At 40.5% G+C, this 20,388-nt stretch overlaps 1 protein-coding gene across 4 annotated transcripts in view; it reads left to right on the forward strand.

The window, feature by feature from the left end:
• The window catches only part of zbtb46 (zinc finger and BTB domain containing 46), a 119,135-nt gene that overhangs the window by 63,992 nt on the left and 34,755 nt on the right, over positions 1–20,388 (forward strand). For all 4 annotated transcript variants that reach the window (XM_081387142.1, XM_081387140.1, XM_081387141.1 and 1 more), the window contains exon 2: positions 3,293–4,294. In XM_081387142.1, coding sequence (XP_081243268.1) covers positions 3,328–4,294 — 967 coding nt within the window. In that variant the 5' untranslated portion in view covers positions 3,293–3,327. The remainder of the gene's footprint in view (positions 1–3,292; positions 4,295–20,388) is intronic.

A 20,388-nucleotide genomic window follows, 5' to 3' on the forward strand; every position in this document is an offset into this window, starting at 1 on the left:
AAAGTATGGTTTATGCATGCGACTCATGTTCCTAGTCTTCTGAATACATCTGATATGTTTGTGTGAGGAAAAGTTTTTAGGTGAACTATCCCTTTACATCAGGCAACATTGTTCAGTTGTTGTTCTTTAGAACAAGTCGGACTACGGCAATCGAATCAAAAAAGCCTCAAGTGAAGCAGTTGGAGGCTAACTTAAAACTATTAAAAAGAAAAAAAAGTCACTTGTCAATGTCAGTCTCCTCTTCTTTCAGTCTTCCAAGTAAGGTGTATTTGTACAAGTGGACATGGGAGAGGCAGAGGATTGATTTGATCTTACAAGCCATCAGGTTGAGAGGAACTTTCCTAAACATGACCTGAAGTGTGCCGGCCCCGCAGCAAACGCTGCTGTCACTATAGTGAACGGGAGCTGTCACGCTGGAGCCGGCCCGATGTGAGCTGACAGCCTGAACGCTCACAAAACAAATCATGGCCCCATTTGATAACACTCCACGTCCCTGCGATTTAGCCCCAACCAGGACGGTTTCTGTGCTGCTCATAGAGGATGCTAGTAGCCTAGTGGGGATATCTGCGTATGTGTGAATATGTAGTGCATGTTCTGTAGGAAGTCGCATCTCAGGCCCTGTCCCAAATGGTACACTTCATGTGAACTTGTGGACTTACAATGGCCGCCGCGTGCACGTGTCTGTTAAGACCACGAGAGCTGAAGGTGTCCCATTTGTCATTTAGGTTTTTGAAGGGTGCTCGCTATATGCGCACCTTTGCTCCGCAGCAGACTTTTACTCGGCAGTCAAAGTGGCGTTACGTCAGGGAAGTGTGGACTCAGAGGAAGATCGCGAGGGCTTAGGGACAGGGCCTCAGTGAGGTGTCAGTGAAATCATGGCTTGGCGGTTAGCAAGAGATGCTAGTACAGGCATCTGCTGTCATGAATCAGTCTGTGGGTGAATCTTACAAAGACGGGATCATATTTAATGTTAAAAAAGATCAAGCATAATCGTATGACCATTAAGACAATTTTCCGGCCCAGTCCCCATTCCTGTAATGTGGAAAACAGTCTAATTCTCATTACTGTGATTTAGCAATTTGAAATTGGCATTCAGTTTTAATTGAATTGCAATTCAGTGGTTGTTTGTTCAAACAGACTTAATTCAGTCTCAACTGATTTAATCAAAACCACTAATTCATTTAGGAACAAAACAAGTGACTGTATTTACAGTTTAAACGAGTCATTGAATCATTCGCTCAGCCGATATCTGAATCATTCATGAATACAAGTGATTTTTGTTTGTGGAGTCACTGACAAAGTTTTTTAAATAATAATAATAATAATAAAAAAATGCAGTAATGCATTATTTATTTTCTATTACTGAAGGCTACTGAGAATTGTGAGTTCATGTGTTTAACTGTCATGAAAATAATCTCATGTTGCAAAACTTGCCCTAAAAAAGGCTTGTTTTTATTTTAAATATTATTTTGTTGTTTTTGGGGTAGAATATAACCAAGAATTTTTTTTTGACTGTTTTTGTGAGATTCATCCCTATGCTTTTCCCCTCTTCCCAGTTGAGTGTATGTTTTGTATTTCTCTCTCTCTTTCCTCTGTGCACATTCAAGAACAATGCATAACCTCAACTTGCTCTCCTCCCCCATCTCTCTATCTTAATGATTATAGCAGAGATGCTCAGGTGTTCACTGTTCAACCCTTTAATCATGATGTTTCTCTCTGTTCGCTTTATTAGCTGCCAAATAAAATCACCCAGTGAGTGTGTAAAGCACTTAAACACAATCATCGCCTCTCCTCTTCTCACTTTTCTCTTTTTTGTTGCTAAATTGTTTCATTTAATTACCATTTTGTGAGTTAGTTGAATAATAAAGTGGAAAATGGAGCTGCCAAACAGATAATTCATTTTTAGCGAGGAAAGGTGATGGCTGTAGTCCAGAAGACAATCAGCCTCAAGCCATCAGAGCTGGCCAATGCATGTCACCTGCTTCAGAATGGCATTTTAGTGACATTTAGTGCTTAAATGACTTTTTACAGAGATAGAAGACCTCAGTAATAACAACTCAAAGCTATGGTCAATTTCTTCTGCCAGGTTTTGTGCTGGTAGGCGTCTTTTATGGAGGTAGGTTTTCGGTGATAAGTGAGAATTCCTAGATTTTGATGCGACGCTCCATGAAAATGCAGTTCTTCTCTTGATTTAATATTAATCTTAAGTTTTCTTCGAAATGCATAAGCGGTTACCAGCAGTGTCAGGGACTGTCAATTGTCTCACTACTTAAACATCTTAAAAAGCCGTTTGCCACACAGATTTGGACACCTTAAAATGAAGAAATATTTCCTGATTGCCAGGCTCACATGCAATCTGCGTTTCTGCAGAATTGTGTTTTTCATTTATTAAATAATTCAACTAATTTGATAATGCTGTCAGCTACCATTGAAGTACTCTCAGCTCCATTTAACACATTTTACCAAATACATTTCACACAATCCGGTATATTTCTTCCCAAAGTAGTGCAAAAAAAAAAAAAAAAACGTGGAGAAAAGTCTGCAGATTCCTGATTCATCTGGGCCTACTTCTTACTCTGGTTCATTGGCTGTGTTTGGATTAGCATATTATTATACTATTCTTGAAGTATGTAGTATGTATACTGTGCACAGTATGTGAATTGTGAATACCCGTATTGCCGAAATGTGCAGCAAACAATAGAGCACATTGCACACTATATTGTATCCCACAATGCCGTGCTCTAAATCTGACATCGCATTTCTAATGTGACAAATTAACTGGCAGATGTTAGCTGTTATTTCTCTTTTTTGCCTCAAGCTCAAAACCGAATTTGCTGTATAATGTTGATTACCGCAGAAAATAATTTAGACTTTGAAAATAAGTGCTTTAACAAAGATATGACCTTCATGGTGGATTACTGTATGTTTTTTGTGCTTAGTGCAAGTCAAAATGATTTTCTGTGGTTATCAGCATTATGCTGAAAATAATGTTCTGCTCAGCTTAATTTTTTAAATACATTTTCTGAAATCTTGAATTGCAAAATGCAAAATAACAGGTTTTATTTTTTTAAGATAGTGATACCTGGATACCATTCACATGGAACATAATGTGGTCATAATGTGTGAAAACAATGTGCCATACTGCTGTTTAAAATGTTTATTAATGCCAACTGTTTCACAGTAATCTACAAAGTGTATACTAGTGTAAGCTGTAGGAACTTGTGGTCTATTTCCTGCATCTACTGCAACTGTACTAACCAGGGTTTCTGTATTGTATGTTGTCTTCCGCCAGACTCTGTTCAGGAGAAGCAGCCACCCGTTAGTCCAATGAATAACCGGAAGGAAGACATGGAGATCACGTCGCACTACCGGCAGCTCCTGCGGGAGCTGAACGAGCAGCGGCAGCACGGCATCCTGTGCGACGTGTGTGTGATCGTGGAGGGCAAGATCTTCAAGGCGCACAAGAACGTGTTGCTGGGCAGCAGCCGCTATTTCAAGACACTTTATTGCCAGGTGAAGAAGGTTTCAGAGCAGCAGGCCACCATCACGCACCTGGACATTGTCACGGCCCAAGGTTTCAAGACCATCCTTGACTTCATGTACTCTGCCCACTTGGCGCTCACAAGCAAGAATGTGATCGAGGTGATGTCGGCTGCCAGCTACCTTCAAATGACCGACATAGTGCAGGCATGTCACGGCTTTATCAAGGCAGCGCTAGACATCAGCATTCGCTCAGAACTCGCAGATGAACTAGCGGATATTGAGATGGGCAACGTGGTGAGCTCTATTGGAGGCGGGGCTGGGCCTGGTGTGGGCGGAGCCTCGGAGGCACTGGCGTCCATGATCTCGGCCCGCAGCTCCTCGCCGTGGTTGGCCAGGCGCACTAGCCCGGCAAATTCATCTGGAGACTCAGCCATCGCTAGCTGCCATGAGGGCGGTAGCAACTACGGCAAAGAGGACCAGGAACCCAAAAGCCATGAGAGCCAGGAGGATGCTTGTTTGCAGCCCCTGTGGCCTGCTGATTACCGTTCTGTCCAGGTCAAAGAGGAGCAGGTCTCCCCCTCCAATCTGCAAGACGGGGCTGGCCGAGGGACACAAGGCACACCCGGAGAGCAAGGTGGAAGAGGAGAGGGGGGCTGGCAACCCCCTGGCACGGGCCGCAGGAAGAACCGTAAGAACAAGGACACAGTCAGGCATATAACCCAACAGAATGAAGGGGACAGTCGGACAGCTTCTCCGTTACCGTCCATGCTCTCCACCCCTGGCTGGAGCTACGGCAACCAGGACATTCCAGGTAGGATTGCTGAATTGGTTGCTTTATTGCTTACTTTATTAGTATTATTATATCACATTCACTGGAAAACATTTGACAACATCATTGAGCCGATTGTTTACCTTTTAATGAAAGTATGTTAGGTCTTGCAGAAGGGACTTACTCTGCATCTGAATATGCATGCTTCCCTACTATATAATAGACTCTTAAAAACATTTTTGTTTTTTATTGGCATCTACAGTTCCATGAAGAACCTTAAACATCCATTGAATCTTTCCATGCCATCCAACAAAGGTTTTTTCAAAGTGGAAAAAGATTCCACTATTTAATAAAACGTTCTTCACATTAAGAAAAAAGGCTATTTTAGGCTATTAACTGTTCCCAAAATGGTTCTTTAATGGCATTTCTGTTAAAAAAGCCTTTTTGAACCTTTATTTTTAAGAGTGTTGGTGAAAAACAAAACACAAAATGAGTAATATGTCCAAATTTGTAGTATTCATAAAACAGTAGGCGAAAAGTACCCAGGTGACCACCTACTTCCGGCGAGCTTCTGAAGTGCGCATCCAATGGACACTTTACTATCCCATGAGGCCACGGGAGAGGATTTGTTAATGGCAGTAAAGCACACTACTGATGCTGTAGGTGGCAGATGTAGTACATCCGGATTACATTCATACTATGTGCAACATACTTTTTTAACATTCACAAAGCTCATTCCTCATCAAATGTAGTGCTTTTTCAGACAGTATGCGATTTTGGACGCAACTTTATCACACGCAAGCACTGCCTCGTCGATTCCCGTGAGAGTCAGATCTTCTGGAATACTTTACCACCGTGTTTGATTGTATAATTCAAACCTAGATAGAAATAGAACTCTGATGAAGATGAAAATTATTGTTGTAACACTAATAGTATAGCAGCATGACAAACTACAGATTGAGGTGGGGAATTTGGGGTTGAAAAAACTAATTTCCTCATTAACTTCGGAAAGACACATGGGACGCGAGGCAGCCTCATCAACCTAAAAACAAAATCCGTGCTGAGGAACAGATCACGCTAGCAAGCGGGGAAGAGGCCCTACCTGTCTCAGATACAGTTGCTTATAGGTATGTAGATCATTAAAAGTGTGGCAGCTCTAATCTCTGGTGTATTTGTGCAGGCCGACTGTGAAATGGGCACACACACACTTTAAGAAAACAGGATAATTGAATTGACCTTGGTGGCAGAATGAGGATTAAATTGTAAGTGTGTGTGCGAGTGTGTTGGGATGGGGGGGTGCCCCAAGGTCTTCTGAAGTGTGGAGAAGAAGGGATAAAGTGAAGGAGAGAGGGAGGGGAATTCGCGGAGATCTGCATCAGCTTAGCGCCAGTTTACCTACTTAACTCTCGAGGCACTCTCTCATCCTCTCTGTTTGCCAGCCCTGCTACCTGGGGCTCCAACAGAAATAACTGCGCTTGCTGACCCAACCCCACAGATCAAATATCAAGTGCAAGACTCCACACATCTAAGTACACACCGGCTCTCTGTGCTGCGTACAAACACATGCTCGCAAAAGTCACGCCCATTCCTTTGTGTGCAACATAAATAGTACAAATTTATATTCCTCACGCATTGGCCTCTATAAGCCAAACTAATATTCTAGTCAAGCTTTTGAGGTCAATTTAATTACGTTGTAAATGGAATGGAAACATTTTCAGATCTAAAATCATCCCTCTTAACCGTGTGTAAATCTCAGTCCGCTAAGGAACCGAGGACTTGCAAAACGGCAAATTGCTTTGGATGTCATTTGATAATATGGGCCATATCTCAATGCTCAGTTAAGATGAGAAAATTGTTTGGTACACATTACATGCTCAGGCTTGGACGAGTCAGATCAGGGTGAGAGAAAGAGGACTTGTTTTGCGAAAGCCTTCATGCCCTGCTCCGGGTTTTGGACTCGGCTGTAATTTTCCTACTGAATTAGTAGATATTTGAGGACTTGAGGCAGACAGGTTTGTCCTCAAAACCCAAAATGTAGGTGCTAACAAGGTGCTAAGTTTTTTGTAGCTCCATATGGTTTTGTTTTGTTTAAACTAGGGATGTCCCGATCAGGTTTTTTTTTTTTTGAAAGCTGCAGATAAAAATAAACACTAAATAAATTACTTTCAAGTGATTCTTTACAAAAGTGCGCATCAAATATTAGGGGTGGAACGGATCGCAGTTGATCCATGATCCGTACGGATTAGGCCCCACAGTTCGGCGCGCATGTGATTCGCGGATTAACAGCTAAATTTAACCATCACAGATTGAAAGTTAATAATTTGGACGCGTTTTGTCTTGCCAATTTACGCATTCAAACAATTTTAAACCTGGAAGAAGAGGTGAAAGTCGGGAAGCGAATACCGAATTGATTCCTCTTTCGTGTTTCCTTGCCCTTGAACTGACACATAAACACAAAATGATGTATAAATACCCGTCTCTGCAAGTATTCTCTTGTTAATGTCATAAGTAAACAGATGATAAAGAAACCGTATGTTTGTCAGTTTTTACAGTTCGAGCATTCGGTCCTAAAGTGACAGCAGACACCCAATAATTCTACTGTTGTCTGTGTCATTAATGTTAATAAAACAAAGATAAAACTATATTTAATTTCTGCAGTGAACAAATAGTGTTATTTTACATTTGTAATTTGTGTAGTTGTTCTTATTTTATTACTGACTGTTAACTTATTTTAAATAATGTGTGAACTTTATCAGTTCGGCTAGTAGTTTTTGATGTAGTATCGAAGAACTTCAAATGAGCTTTAAGTAATAAATGAAAAGCAAAGTTACCCCCTTTAAAAATAAAGGATCGAGCTTAGAACAGCCAATACCAATCAGTAAAAAAAAGCTTAATTGGCCCCAATACCTATCCTTGGGATCGTCTCGGGGCATCCCTACTTTAAACCTATCTCAGTCAGTAGCATAATGTAGGGGTTCATTGATTAGGTGATTAGTTCTTTCACTCGTCATTGCTTTTATGTATTACATGACATCAGTTGTGCTTATCTGTATTAGTTATAGAAGTTGTTCAGTATTACCATGACATTTGCTTTCTATAATGACCTGTAACGACCATATGGATTTTAAGCTGCATGACCGTTGCATTCAACAAAGCATATTATGAGCAAACTTGGTTGGTGTGATAACCATTTTAAGTGGTGAGGCTGCATTTGCGTTGTGTGTCAGACATGCTACATACTGCTGAAATCTTTGTGAAAGGCCTATTTCTTCTACATATCTATATTTAATTAATAAATAAGTAATTTTGAGAAAAGTTACCTGTGTTTACTTTTTATGAAGTACTTATTTCTCATTGTGACTTTGGATGACTGTAGAGAGTAGGCTAAACACAGATTATTTATTTTTGTGTATTTTATCACCCACCTGTTATATTTCCCATAAGCATGTTGAGATGAATAGAAGCTTTAGAGCTTCAGTAATTAGTAGGACTCTATAAATGCCTTCATAAGTGATTTCAGCTTCCACGCAGTCCATGTCTGTGTAGATGTCCAGTCACAAGGTAGTTTTCCCAGATTTGGTTAAAGGGCACAGGAAGTGTCTAGTTGCAGGGGTAATGGTTTGCACGGTAAAGGGTGCTGTTTGCTGACAACACTAAATGGGATCTCAGGATGCTGATGTCCAAGTTGCATTGTGCACAGACTAATGGTTTTAAGAAGCTTGTAATTGGTGGTTGGCATGTTTATAGAACTGTATATCTGAATTACCATGCTCTTGGTATGACGTTCTGGCTAACAGCAGGATATCTCTCAACCTGCATTTTGAAAAGTGTGTATGTGTGTGTGGCCTGGTAAACTCTACAGTATGGGGAAACAATTTCCCAACAAACGGGGACATTTTTTGGTCCCCATGAAGAAAACAGCTTATAAATCATACTAAGTGATGTTTTTGGAAAATGTAAAAATGCAGAAAGTTTTGTGTGATGGGTAGAAGTAAGGTTAGTATAAGGGGATTGTATATACAGTTTGTACAGTATAAAAATCCTTATGTCTATGAAAAGTCCCCTTAAAACATGAAAACATGTGCGTGTGTGTGTGTGTGTGTGTGTGTGTGTGTGTGTGTGTGTGTGTGTGTGTGTGTGTGTGGATATGGTTTTTAACATGATTAAGCAGCCAAGACCAAAAAAGACAGTCAGGACTGCGGTGTAAAGCTTCTAGCGGTTTCTCTGGTCTTCTAAAAAACGTAATCACTTTATTTATCTCAATTCTTATTGAAACTGTTTTCTGCATAAATGTTGTAAGATAAGAACCAGAAAAATGCCAATGGGCTGATTTGCATACCCATTCTTCTTTGCATACAGTATGTCCTTGGGTTTCAAATGCGCCCTTTTGTTTAGGGCTCTGTTGAATGGATTGGCCATGACTGGACATTCCCTTTCGGAGCATCTTACTGACCGATGGCAAACACAGGGCATCAAGCCATCACAGTTCCAGAGAGGGGATGTGTGGTTGCACTGGATGTTTAGCAGGTGTTTGGTGTTGAAAGGGTGTTGAAGCTGGATGCAGAATATGCAGGCGTCATAATGGACGTGTTTCCCGAAATGCAGATTCTGAAACTTTGAAGAAACGTCATAATATTACAATCAATATGTTTCTGTTTGTTTGTTTGCATTCTGCTAAGTTTAAATGAGATGTACACTTCTACATGTTTCTAGGCTACACATCAGACCAGGATATGCTAGGTGATTATTCTTACATTAAAGGCACACTATGCAGTTTCTATTTTTAGACCCCTAGAGTCGCTGTGGAGTACTTGTATTTAACGTTACTGGCGTAAATACCACTCCATCAGAGTCATCTCTGCACTCTTCCGACCACGCTTTCTTCGTTTTCTTTTCTTGCCATGATTCACGTCTGAAATTCATGCTAGTGTCTTCCATAGAGGCTGCTTCATATGTTGTTGATGTATGTGACGTCGTGCCGTAAAGCAAGTCGTGATTCTCACGAGATTTGGCGGGGCGCCAAACCTCTCAAACCAGCATTGCTGGTTTTGCCAATGAACCCAGTCCCCCCCCCCCCCCCCCCCCGCTAAACTACAAGTTTGTTTTCCATCGAAATCATCGCTGTTATATTAAGGTACAAATCATGCCTAGTGTGCCTTTAATTTCGTAGCGCCCTATGAAATCTGTTTTATTTTTTCACCAAATTTTTTCCAATTAAATTTTTCTGGATTCCATTTTAAGGGTTACTTCAATCATAATAATCATGTGCGGTGTCCTCTTATAGTGAGACGGTAGATGGTGAAAAACCAATAAGCCATTCGTGCTTGAGTTAGTGTAGTAGATGAAACTGCGCCGCTCATTCACACAGAGACACACAAAGAGAGAAGTAAATATTTAGTCAGCACATTAGGAGCATACATAACTGTTGTAGATACTTAATGTTCTTGCATTACTGTGGCAGGAACAAGGGGGCGGTAGAGCTACCCTCAAATGTCAGTGCCATTTAAAGGCACAATATGTAACTTTTTGCTTTAAAAATAGCAAAAATCACTATATCTATGTTATATATTTTTTTTAGTTGTGTACTTACATTATCCCGACTGTTTCCAACAACTTTCAAACCAGGAGAAATTTGTAATTTAATTTGAGAAACGTCCCTTTTCTTTATTTCCGTTTTGTCGCCGCCAATGGCGTCATATCCGCGTTGTCCCTGGTTTCCGCTCGTGCTGCCATGGCAACCAGAGCTATGAACCAGAGCCCTCTGATAGTAACCAAAGCGACTGACCCGGACAACTTTGTAGTTCGCAATGTCTATTTGCACGCTGTTGTTGTTTCGTTCAAACATTACGGACCATGGCAAGCAGACTTTGGATAAAAAATAAGAACTAAAACGAGAATCAATATCAGCGCTGTTTTTTCGAGATGCCTAGAGCTCCCATAGACAGTATATAAACGAGAGCTCCACGTCCGAGACTTCGACCGCTCCTACATACATGTACTTTATTAAACAGGTGAGCACATTTACATAAAACTAATCAATATTTTATAGTTCAACAATGATAAGATGTCAGAATATGATCTGTATGTTATTCTAATGTTGATCTAGTTTACTGCTAGTCTCATACAGACAGACTAACACATACATTTCAACACATTCAAATGCAGTTTATTGTGCTAGTGTAATGTTAGACCAAGTGAAACAGCGCTGCGTTACCTCACAAGTTTAATTTGTCTAATAAACTGACCTGTGAGTACTGCTAGTAATTCTGCGTGTAGTTCGGTAGAATGAAATGTCCATATTCCTTTTATATCCGCGGGACTCGTGTCGCGTGTGGAGCTGATTGCTGTCTCTTAGCAATCCCGAACTGCTTCATATCACAGTCATGATAAAAGCATTGATGTATTTTCTCATCCATAAACATTATTAGATCGGTCGGCTTGACGTTGACGACAAGATCCATAATTCTTAGCAAATGTTGCGTCATCAATCTATGCCTTTGTTATTGTAAATAGGTTAGCGACCCCTAGTGGCGAAAAATGCCATACTGTACATTTAAATGTGTTGTTTATGTATTGCTTTCTGAACTAAATCATAACACTTACATTTCTTTGAACTCATACAATTTAATCTGTACGTTTTCCTATGATATGCTTACACTGAGTTTCTAAAAACAATACGTTTCCGAATTCATCTGAAATCGCCACCTCGTAAAATAGTTATGGGTTGTAAATGGCGCATGAAATCAAGCTTCAGTAGCTAGAAGTGTTTTTAACTTTCATTTATTTGTGTAAGTTAAAGTTAAGCAACCTGAAGTGTTTGTGAGAGGAGCAATGCCGCTATCAAAGATGCACATGTTCATTTCTTTGTTGTCATATAGTGCTCATCTTTCTTCTTATCATCCTACAGTTATTTGTTGTATAGTAGTTGTATCAGTTTGTCCCCACCCATCTACATGTGGTATGATCACATTACTCATTGTCAGGAGTGTGAAATGGGAATGTAGAAACGCTCTTCCGAAAGCCAGACCACTCCTTTGATCGAGCAGCCACGCTCTTCACTTACAAACAAACACACTGTGGTTGTTACACAGACCTGAGTCACAGCTCCCTGTCTCACAGTCTCTTAAAACAACAATCCTTTTTGTGCTAGTAGACTTTCCATAGCCTGAGTCTAATGCTAGAGGCTACGACAGTATACATTAGCATTAGCATTAGCACTCGCTTTTCAGGTCACAAAATTACCACCATAGAGTGAAGTTTCAGAAGGAAATTTACCCATGTGTCTCTGATGTGATGTCATGGTATCTGTGTGAAAGTGGCTTGTTCATTTCAGGGTTGTTCATGTCTCAGGTTTACTCCCTGTTGAAGAGGGGGGTTTCTGTGGTTGACCGTGTCTGTGAACTTCACGCTATCTTTTGGGGGAATTTTTGACGCTGCGCAGGAAATGGTCACTGAAACTTTATTTTAGATTATCTATTCATGAGCAAGGATATCGCTTGATCAGAAAGATACTAGGAAAATGAGAAGAAGATCATCTTGGCTTTCCCCTTCCACAAGACAAAATGCCCATGTTTAGGTCATTCGGTCGTTTTTCAAAAGTTGTACTGTAAATGTGCTATTCTGTTTTTAAATAGTGAATCTTCATCAGAAGAGAAGTGGGTTTTTTTTCAGGTATCTGTGTTTATTTGCGTACAGATGCATATGTGGCCATTGTGTGCTTGTATTTGATTTCAGAGTGTTTGTGTGAAGAAAACACACACACTTCTGGTGTACTATCTTTGTTGGGACTCTCCATAGACAACCGTTTTTACTGTACAAACTGTATTCTCTCCCCTTAAACTAACTCTACCCCTAAACCTTCGCATCACAGATGGTCCCCATGAGTCAGTGCACAGGTTGAAGTCCCCACCGACACACACACACACACACACACACACACACACACACACACACGCACAGAGTTATACAAACATTTGCGTAATATTCATGCATTCATTCACTTATTCATGTTTTCACTGGTCACTCAGTCCTCGGTACTAATTCATACGAATTAATTCACTCACTCACTCACTCACTCACTCACTCACTCACTCACTCACTAATTCATTTATTTCTTTGTTCACTCATTCTCATTTGTCTATTTACTGAATTTTCTCTCAATCATTCCACTCACTCATTCATTTGTTCACTCACTCACTCACTAATTTATTCACTCACTTGACTCACTTTTTCATTCTCGCTGACTCATTCATTCATTCATTTACTCACTCATTGGCTTACTCACTAATTTGCTCACTCATTCATTCCTTCACTCATTCACTGACTCATTCATTCATTTTATGCACTCCACTCATCATGCATTCATTTACTGACTCATTCATTCACTTGTTCATTCATTTTATTCACTTATGCACCTTCCACTCATCATTAACGCACTCTTTCAATCATTCGCTTTTGTTCATTCATTCATTATTCACGTAATGCCCTTCAAATGTGTCTTCATCACGCTCTTAGTCTTTTACCCAGCTCATCAGCTTTATCTCTCTGTTTTTACACTCACTCTCAGTTCCCTCGTTCTGGGTCTCTATAGTCTAAAGGTGTGCGCTTGAAATAATGAGAGTGAGGCCCCTTTAACCCCCATCCTCTTACCACTCTCCCCATAGTATTTACACCTCATTAAACCTGAAATAGCTTTAATATTTAAAACATTGTGAACAGATCTCAACCCTCCCACCCTGAACACCTCTGGATTTTCCCCTCCCTCATCGCATTCTCCCAGTTTAAAAATCTACTTTCATATTTCCTCCCTCTGCAATAAAACTAAAATAGATTATATATTTAACAAGTTGAACTTTTACAGAAGTTTTACAGTCTCTCTTCCCAACCCTTTTTCTTTTTTCTTTCTTTCTTTCTTTCTTTCTTTCTTTCTTTCTTTCTTTCTTTCTTTCTTTCTTTCTTTCTTTCTTTCTTTCTTTCTTTCTTTCTTTCTTTCTTTCTTTCTTTCTTTCTTTCTTTCTTTCTTTCTTTCTTTCTTTCTTTCTTTCTTTCTTTCTTTCTTATGCCTTTACTCACTCCTTATAGCAAGTTTTTTTTATTTTTTTTGGTTCAGTTTTCCTTCTCCCTCTCATCTGATGTGCCTCCTTATTTTCTTTTGATTGAGACTCTCCATCCCACCAGATGACCTTCACAATGCTCTTCTCTCTCTTTCTTTCTCTTGTTTCTCTCTCTCCCTCTGTCTCCCCCATGGCATTCTGGGTTGCCCCTCAATGTAGCTGAATGCTTGTTTGTTCTGGGGTAAGGCGTCATGTCGAACTGTCAGACAGAGTTCTTGTGTTCTGCCTCGTTCTATGCCATTCTGTCGCCTCTCTCTTCAGTCTCCCTCTGTTCCTCCCTCGCTAGAACAAGTCTTCAACTACAGTAAGGTGAAACAGGCCAACATTATTAGGTATTAATTGACCAGGTAGCGTTTTTAACGTTTAGTTTAAGTACTAATAGTGGGCAAAGGAATCCGGAGACAATATAATGAGGAAACTGACCACTTTGGAAGGAATAGAAGAAATCGCAATGCACAATATAGTGTCGGTTGGAAAGGAAGTCTTGTCATTTAGTTAAAGAGCCAATCTTTTCTTAGGTTTTGTCTCTAAAATGTAAATTAATTTTAAAATAGTTGTGTTGATGGTAACCTAACATTGTGTGGGTCTCATATGCATCATTTATAGACAATGCAAATCTCAAAATAGTTTTGCAAGAACAAGGTTTAGACATGACATGAAAAAGTTTTGCGGTCAGATTTTATTGGTGATGTGATAAATGCAATAAACATGAGCTTAGCAAACAGTTTTGGAGATTTGGGACTTTCCTCTTTCATGTACTACTTGGAACAATTGGACAATAGCTGCCCCAGGGATTTACCAAGATGGCCACCAAGGGAATTTATTTTTTGGTATTTTTCAACCTAATGTCAGTTTACAGCTTGTGTGACACACTGTTAATTACCACAGTCAATAATTTCTCAAACATTTCAGACAATAATCACTTAAAGTGTTGTGAGTATATAGCAGGAAATTATCTTTGTTCTTTGTTGTTGGTCAATTTATAATTTATCTAACCTTTGTTTGTTCTTTTTTTTGTTGGTCAGGTTTCAGGTTCACAAACTGCATTTAGGTCTCTTCCCACTGTCCTTGTCTCTCTTTCGCTCTCTCTGCTTGGAAATGACATGTCTGTCACTCCTCCACACCTCCCACCTATGTGTCTCACTGTCAGTGTCTTTGAAAGTGAACACTCTGGAGTTTATCATAGGTAGAAAAATCCAGACTTCCTTGTGGTGGAGTTCCCTCCTGCTTCAGTGCTCTGTTCTCTGAGTACCTACCCCTCCCAGAATCCTTTACACATGCACTATATATAGACACTTTGGCCTCTAAAACCAAGAGGTGCCTCAAGCCAGGACACACCACGGTGCCTCGGCTTTGGCCAATGAAGATGACGATGATAGCAAAGTCATTTTCCAAAACGTCAGCACCCCCTGCCCTTGTAGCAGAATGCCTGAGCTGCTCGGCAGATCGCAGGTCTGCCCCTTCCCCACACTTGAGTTGGGTTAGTCAGTAACAAATGTAGCCCAGTGTCCATCTCTGCCATCCGGGCTCCATCCCAATCCCATGGGGCAACAAATAGCAGTGTTTCCCCACAGGACTTTGTGAAACTGGGGTGGGTGGACCTTGTCCCCCCGACCCAGCCCCCCCCCCCCACCCCCCAGGAAGAACATTTTGTACATTTTTAAGTTATGTTCATCAATCTGGTGCACTTTGAGAGTTCAAAATTAAGAGCTTTTTTCCGATACATCAAAAACTTCTGTGATATGATTACAATACAATTTTATTCAGGGGTATATTGATCGATATGTCGATGTTATGATATTATGTGCCTATTTTACACAACCAGTTACATCTTTATTTAACTCACAAATGCAACCAAAATATATAACATGAACATTTATCTGAAAATTGCACATCATGTACGCACTTTATTTTATTTTTTAATAATAAAGAAAAATAAATAATTCTGAAAAAAAAATCAAGTCACACATGAGATCAGTAATCTGATGACAGCTTATGACATGACATCAGTCAAGAAAGTCTTTCAGGCTTCTGTGATAAAATGTGCGATCTGTAAAATCTAGTCCTCATTAGGAAACAACAAAAATGAGGTACTCCAGTTGTATAAAAAATACATTTATTTAGAAAAATAAATGAAAAAACAAATTGCAAAAATAAAGCACAAAGAGAAGCGAAAGAGAACTCAATTCAGTTTTTGCTTATCTTCTTTCACATCTTATTGCGCTTGAATGATTCAATTGGCAAGGCTTAAAAACACGTGCAAATGACAAACTTTCGTGACGATGCAACACTGGCCCGATTGGGACAGTGACAGTTCCGTCAACTGTCCCGCGCCATCAGGCAGTCCTTATTGTAAAGCTTTGACAGGCAAGTTTAAACGAGAATGCACACGCTGGCGGTAATGCGTAGACAGACATTGCTTGAAAATGTGGAGAGTGTAAATAAAGGTTCCTCTGAAACAATACATATGCGATTTTACACATTTGCATTGATCATACCATTAGACATTTGATTGATGCGTCGATCCATATCGATGAATTGTTGCACCCCTTGTAACCACTAAGCCATGGTTCTGTTGTTTACATTTTTTGTGAAAAGCACCAGTCTTGTTTGGAATCAGTCCACATCAAGCCCCACCCACAACACATATTTCCTTACATTAACCAGTTTAAGGGAAAACCATGCTCATCTGGCTTATTGGAAAATAATAGACATCTTGAGAGGAACACAATGAGACAAGCCTCTTAGTATCGTGGTGGGCTGTTTAATGAAGGATAATCCCTCTAATCACAATACATAGGGTGGGGGAAAGTGCTTTGCTCTCGCCGCTCGCCTTCAGAATTTCCGGATGCCATGGGGGTTACAGGGATTGTCCTGCTATTATTCAAAAGTTATTTTTGTGTTTCTTACCTTTTTAATGGAGAGGGCCTGTCCACACTTGTGACAGGCATGTTGTGATCAGTTTAATGGTATTTAGAGACTGGAGAAAGTTTGAAGCATTGGATAGATAGGAATGCATAAAGATCCATTTTGAGAGTGTGAAAAATGATGGATCAGTTTGAAATCAGCCAGGAATGTGGCAAATTGGATTTCTCAAAGCACAGGTTGGCCCGTTGGACTCCTGGACTCTTTGAAATTTCACTGATCAATAGATGCCGTCCAATCCTGATCCTGGAGGGACAATATCCAGCAGGGTTTGGCCTTGTCCACACTGAGACGGCGTTTTTGTCCTGCGAAAACAGAGCTTTTTGAAAACATGGGAGCAGTTGTGTTTTAGCCCAAACATATAATGGTGACTGAGTGCGACCTGCATGTATCAGTGAATATTTTGTTAAATAAAATGATCCTGCCAGAAGAATAGCATGAGAATGTTATGATGTCTGTTCCATCTGTATCATCTCAGTGAGCTTTTACGAGCTTTTACGCATGCGCAGTAAGGTAAATCTATAGTTTTCTGAAGTTTCAATGTGGATGAGAAACTTTTGGAAAATGCTTGAAAACGCTAGTGTGGACAGAGAGCGTTTTGAAACGAAAATGGATCCTGATTAATGTAGACGTAGCCTTTAGCTCTATCACTTATTAAACACACCTGAACCAGCTAATCAAAGTCTTCAGGATCAGTAGAAACTTCCATGCAGGTGTGATTGAGCTAAACCCTGCCAGAAAGTAGCCCTCCTGGAGCAGTATTGGACACCCCTGTGTTACAGCAACAGTTTTAACTTTTGGTCGGATGGTGTAGCATTCATCCTTGCAGGTTTCCTTTACATCAGTGATTTCCAACTGTTCCACAAACTCTCCAATAGTAGACATTTTGGAGGTTTATCTTATCTAACCCAATCATTTCAGATCTTAAGGTCTCATGTAACAAGTTGATGAGTTTGTTTGATCAAGGAGACATCCCAAATGTGTCCTGTTGGGGAGCTTCCAGGAACAGGGTTGGAGACCACTGCTCTGTGTCCTTGAGATGCACTATCTCAAGGAGTGTCCAATCCTTCTCCCCGTTTCCTGCAGGATAGCTCCAATCGTAATTAAACATAACTGAACTAGCTAATCATGGTTTCAGGATTACTAGAAACTTCTAGGCAATTGTGTTGGAGCTAAATTCCAGTCGTAGGATTGGACACCCCTGCTCCATCCCATTTTGAAATCAGTAGATTTGCAGTGGTATGTGATGACTGTAGCTGGTAGCCACTCTAAAGACTGATCACTGAGAGACACAGGGGAAGAGAGAGAAGAGAGCATTCTGGGACATGATTATAGGCCTGACAGGATATATCATTTGACTTGTCTAGTGTTTAGACACCCTGAAAGACTTGCATACGGGTCCTCGCTGTACTTCTTGTCATCGCCGTGCACTAGCTCCGAGCTCACTGCTGTGGACAGAGAGGGTAAGAGGTGCTTGTGTGTGTATTTGAGAGTGTGTGAAGAACACCACCAAACCATCAAACTTCCCTATTCAGGGCAGGACAACGCCCTGCTGTTTGTTTTCTTCTGCTGTATTTTACTCCGTGGCTTTTTCTTCCTCTTCTGGTTTTACGGGGGGTTTCTGTTCTTTATAGACAAACCCCCACCCTCTCCTGTTCTCTACCCTCCAGTCAGACTGGTTTCAGCATAGAGAGAGAGAGTAGAGAAGAGGAAGAACTGAGCTGTTTGGACAAACGGACGCCCCGGGCAGGATGTGGAGGTTCGCTGCCCTCTGGGTGTGTCGGATTGGCCCTGCTACACATACACACTCACACAACCGGCGTGGGAGGGCAAAATCTCCCTTCCTCACACACACTCGTTTTTCAACCCCACACCCTCCCCAACTCTTTTCGACCCTCCACCCTTTGTCTTGCCCTTCCCTCGCCTCCTCCCTGTGGCTGCACCCTGCTCTCCCTCGCTCCTAAATAAGGAGAGGTTTAGGGGAGAGGGCGTTAAAGGTGCAAGGGGAAATTCCTATGTCTGTGTGTGTAAAGTGGGCAATGGCTGATGCATGAACTGTAGCTACAACACCACAGCTGCGTGTGCACAGAAGATGATGCCATTGGTTTGTGTTGCGAGATGTGCTATGTGTGTGTCATATGTGCTCACAGGTGTGATCGTGGAGCAGTGGATTATGAGTGTGTCATACAAATTGTCCCTAGAAGCTAGATAAATGGGTGTGCTCTACTGTAGGTAAACTACTAAGTGCATCATACATAAATAATGTTGTATAATATAATAACATAAAATATGCATTATTATTATAATGAATAAAAATGCAAAACATTTTCTTGAGGAGTAGGAATAAGATTTGGGTTTGGGTTAGTCTTATTATAAATAAATAATTTTTATTTTATTTTATTTTTTTATCCCATTTTCATCGTTTAAAGTCAACAATGAAGTAAAAAGTAATAATATACCTCTTAATATTTCATTTTTAATCATTCTAAAATAATATATATTGTTTTTATATTTATTTTTATTTTTAGGAAACAAGGTCATACAAATGTGTTGAATATTTAATGCATTTTGAACAAGTTAATAGATCCAGTCAGTTAGCATTATGTCTTAGCTGCACCATTTTGAAAAATATATATTATCCTTTGATGGCTATTCAAAACATTATACCAGTTTTTTTTTTTAAGTAACACAACATTTTTAACTCAGATGACTGGTTCAAAAAAGTGTCCAGAACTGAGTACCCATGAACAAAGATGGTAGATTTCAAATGATGTACTTCCTGCACCAGCCAAGCAATCGCTGCTGAGATGAATGGAAATGCTAACGTCGCTGTGGCCATCACAGTTTGCTTTACGTAAACATGGTTGAAGTCTACGGTATGTCTTCATGTAGATAACTAGGTAAATGCACATGTGGTTTAGGGGGGGGGGTCTTAGTAGTGATGAATGCAGTGTACAAATCTCTTGTATGTCCTCAATTGTGCCCCACCGATTCAGTGTGTCACTTCTGTTTTCTTTCAAATAATGGACTGCAGCAATTGTGTGTGTGTGTGTGTGTGTGTGTGTGTGTGTGTGAAGGTATGCCCTTGAAGAGATGCAGTATCTTTGGGTGTGAGCTTCACACCGTTAGAAGCATTCCCTGGCTTCTGTTCCATGCCCACACACACACACACACACACACTCAAACTCAGACACACAGTAAGAGCTGCATTGTGGTTTTCATTGTGAATACTCTTGTACCGAGGTGGATTTTTTGGACCAGCTCACTCTATGACAGCGGTGTGAAGTTAAAGGCTCCTTTTTCCGAGAAAACGGCAGGAAGCCAGCAGATTGCCCACCCTCCCCGTCTTTCTCTCTCAGAGGTATTGTGTGAGGTGAGAGAGAGAGTGAGAGAGGTGTCACCGTCCTTCTCCTGAGGTGATCAGTATGGAGGGTCTGGGCTCATCACCAGCTCGGCTCCAAACAATCAGAATCTCACGGCAGGAACTGCACACACACACAAACACACACACACAAACACACCCCTTTCCACAGAAATAGTGCTGGAGCCAAGCCAGGGGATCTGCGGACCACTCTCAGAACTGGCTTATCTGTCGAGTGACGTAACTATGTTACTACATCACAGTTTTTTTACAAGTTGCAGATCTAGTGTTAAGAGCGTATTTTTACTATGTACTTTGAAGCTGCGGTACTGAAGATTTGGCCCTCTAGTGGTTAAGGTGTTAAACTGCACGTTACTTGTGGAGGAACATTGCATTGTTAATTCTGAGGTGGGCTTCGGCTCAGCTTTTCACAATGGATGAATATGATTGCTTGAGGGTTAATGGTGTACCCGTGGTTACAAGCTGACATTTATCAAAGTGAATGTCACTATTTATGTCAAAACTTGCTAACTTGCACTTCCAATTAACACACATGAATTATTGATTTGAGATTAAATTATTATTTGCACACATAATTATTTGATTAAGAAAAAAGAGAAAAATAAGCACAGCTATGAAGGAAATCGGTTGCCTGGGACAACAGTCATAAAGTTTCATTATAGAAGTTACAGTGTCTTTCCAGAAAAACTGCCCAATCAGAATAGAGAATTTCAGAT

The sequence above is a fragment of the Scardinius erythrophthalmus genome (assembly GCF_964197995.2).
Source record: "Scardinius erythrophthalmus genome assembly, chromosome: 15".
Lineage (NCBI taxonomy): Eukaryota > Metazoa > Chordata > Actinopteri > Cypriniformes > Leuciscidae > Scardinius > Scardinius erythrophthalmus.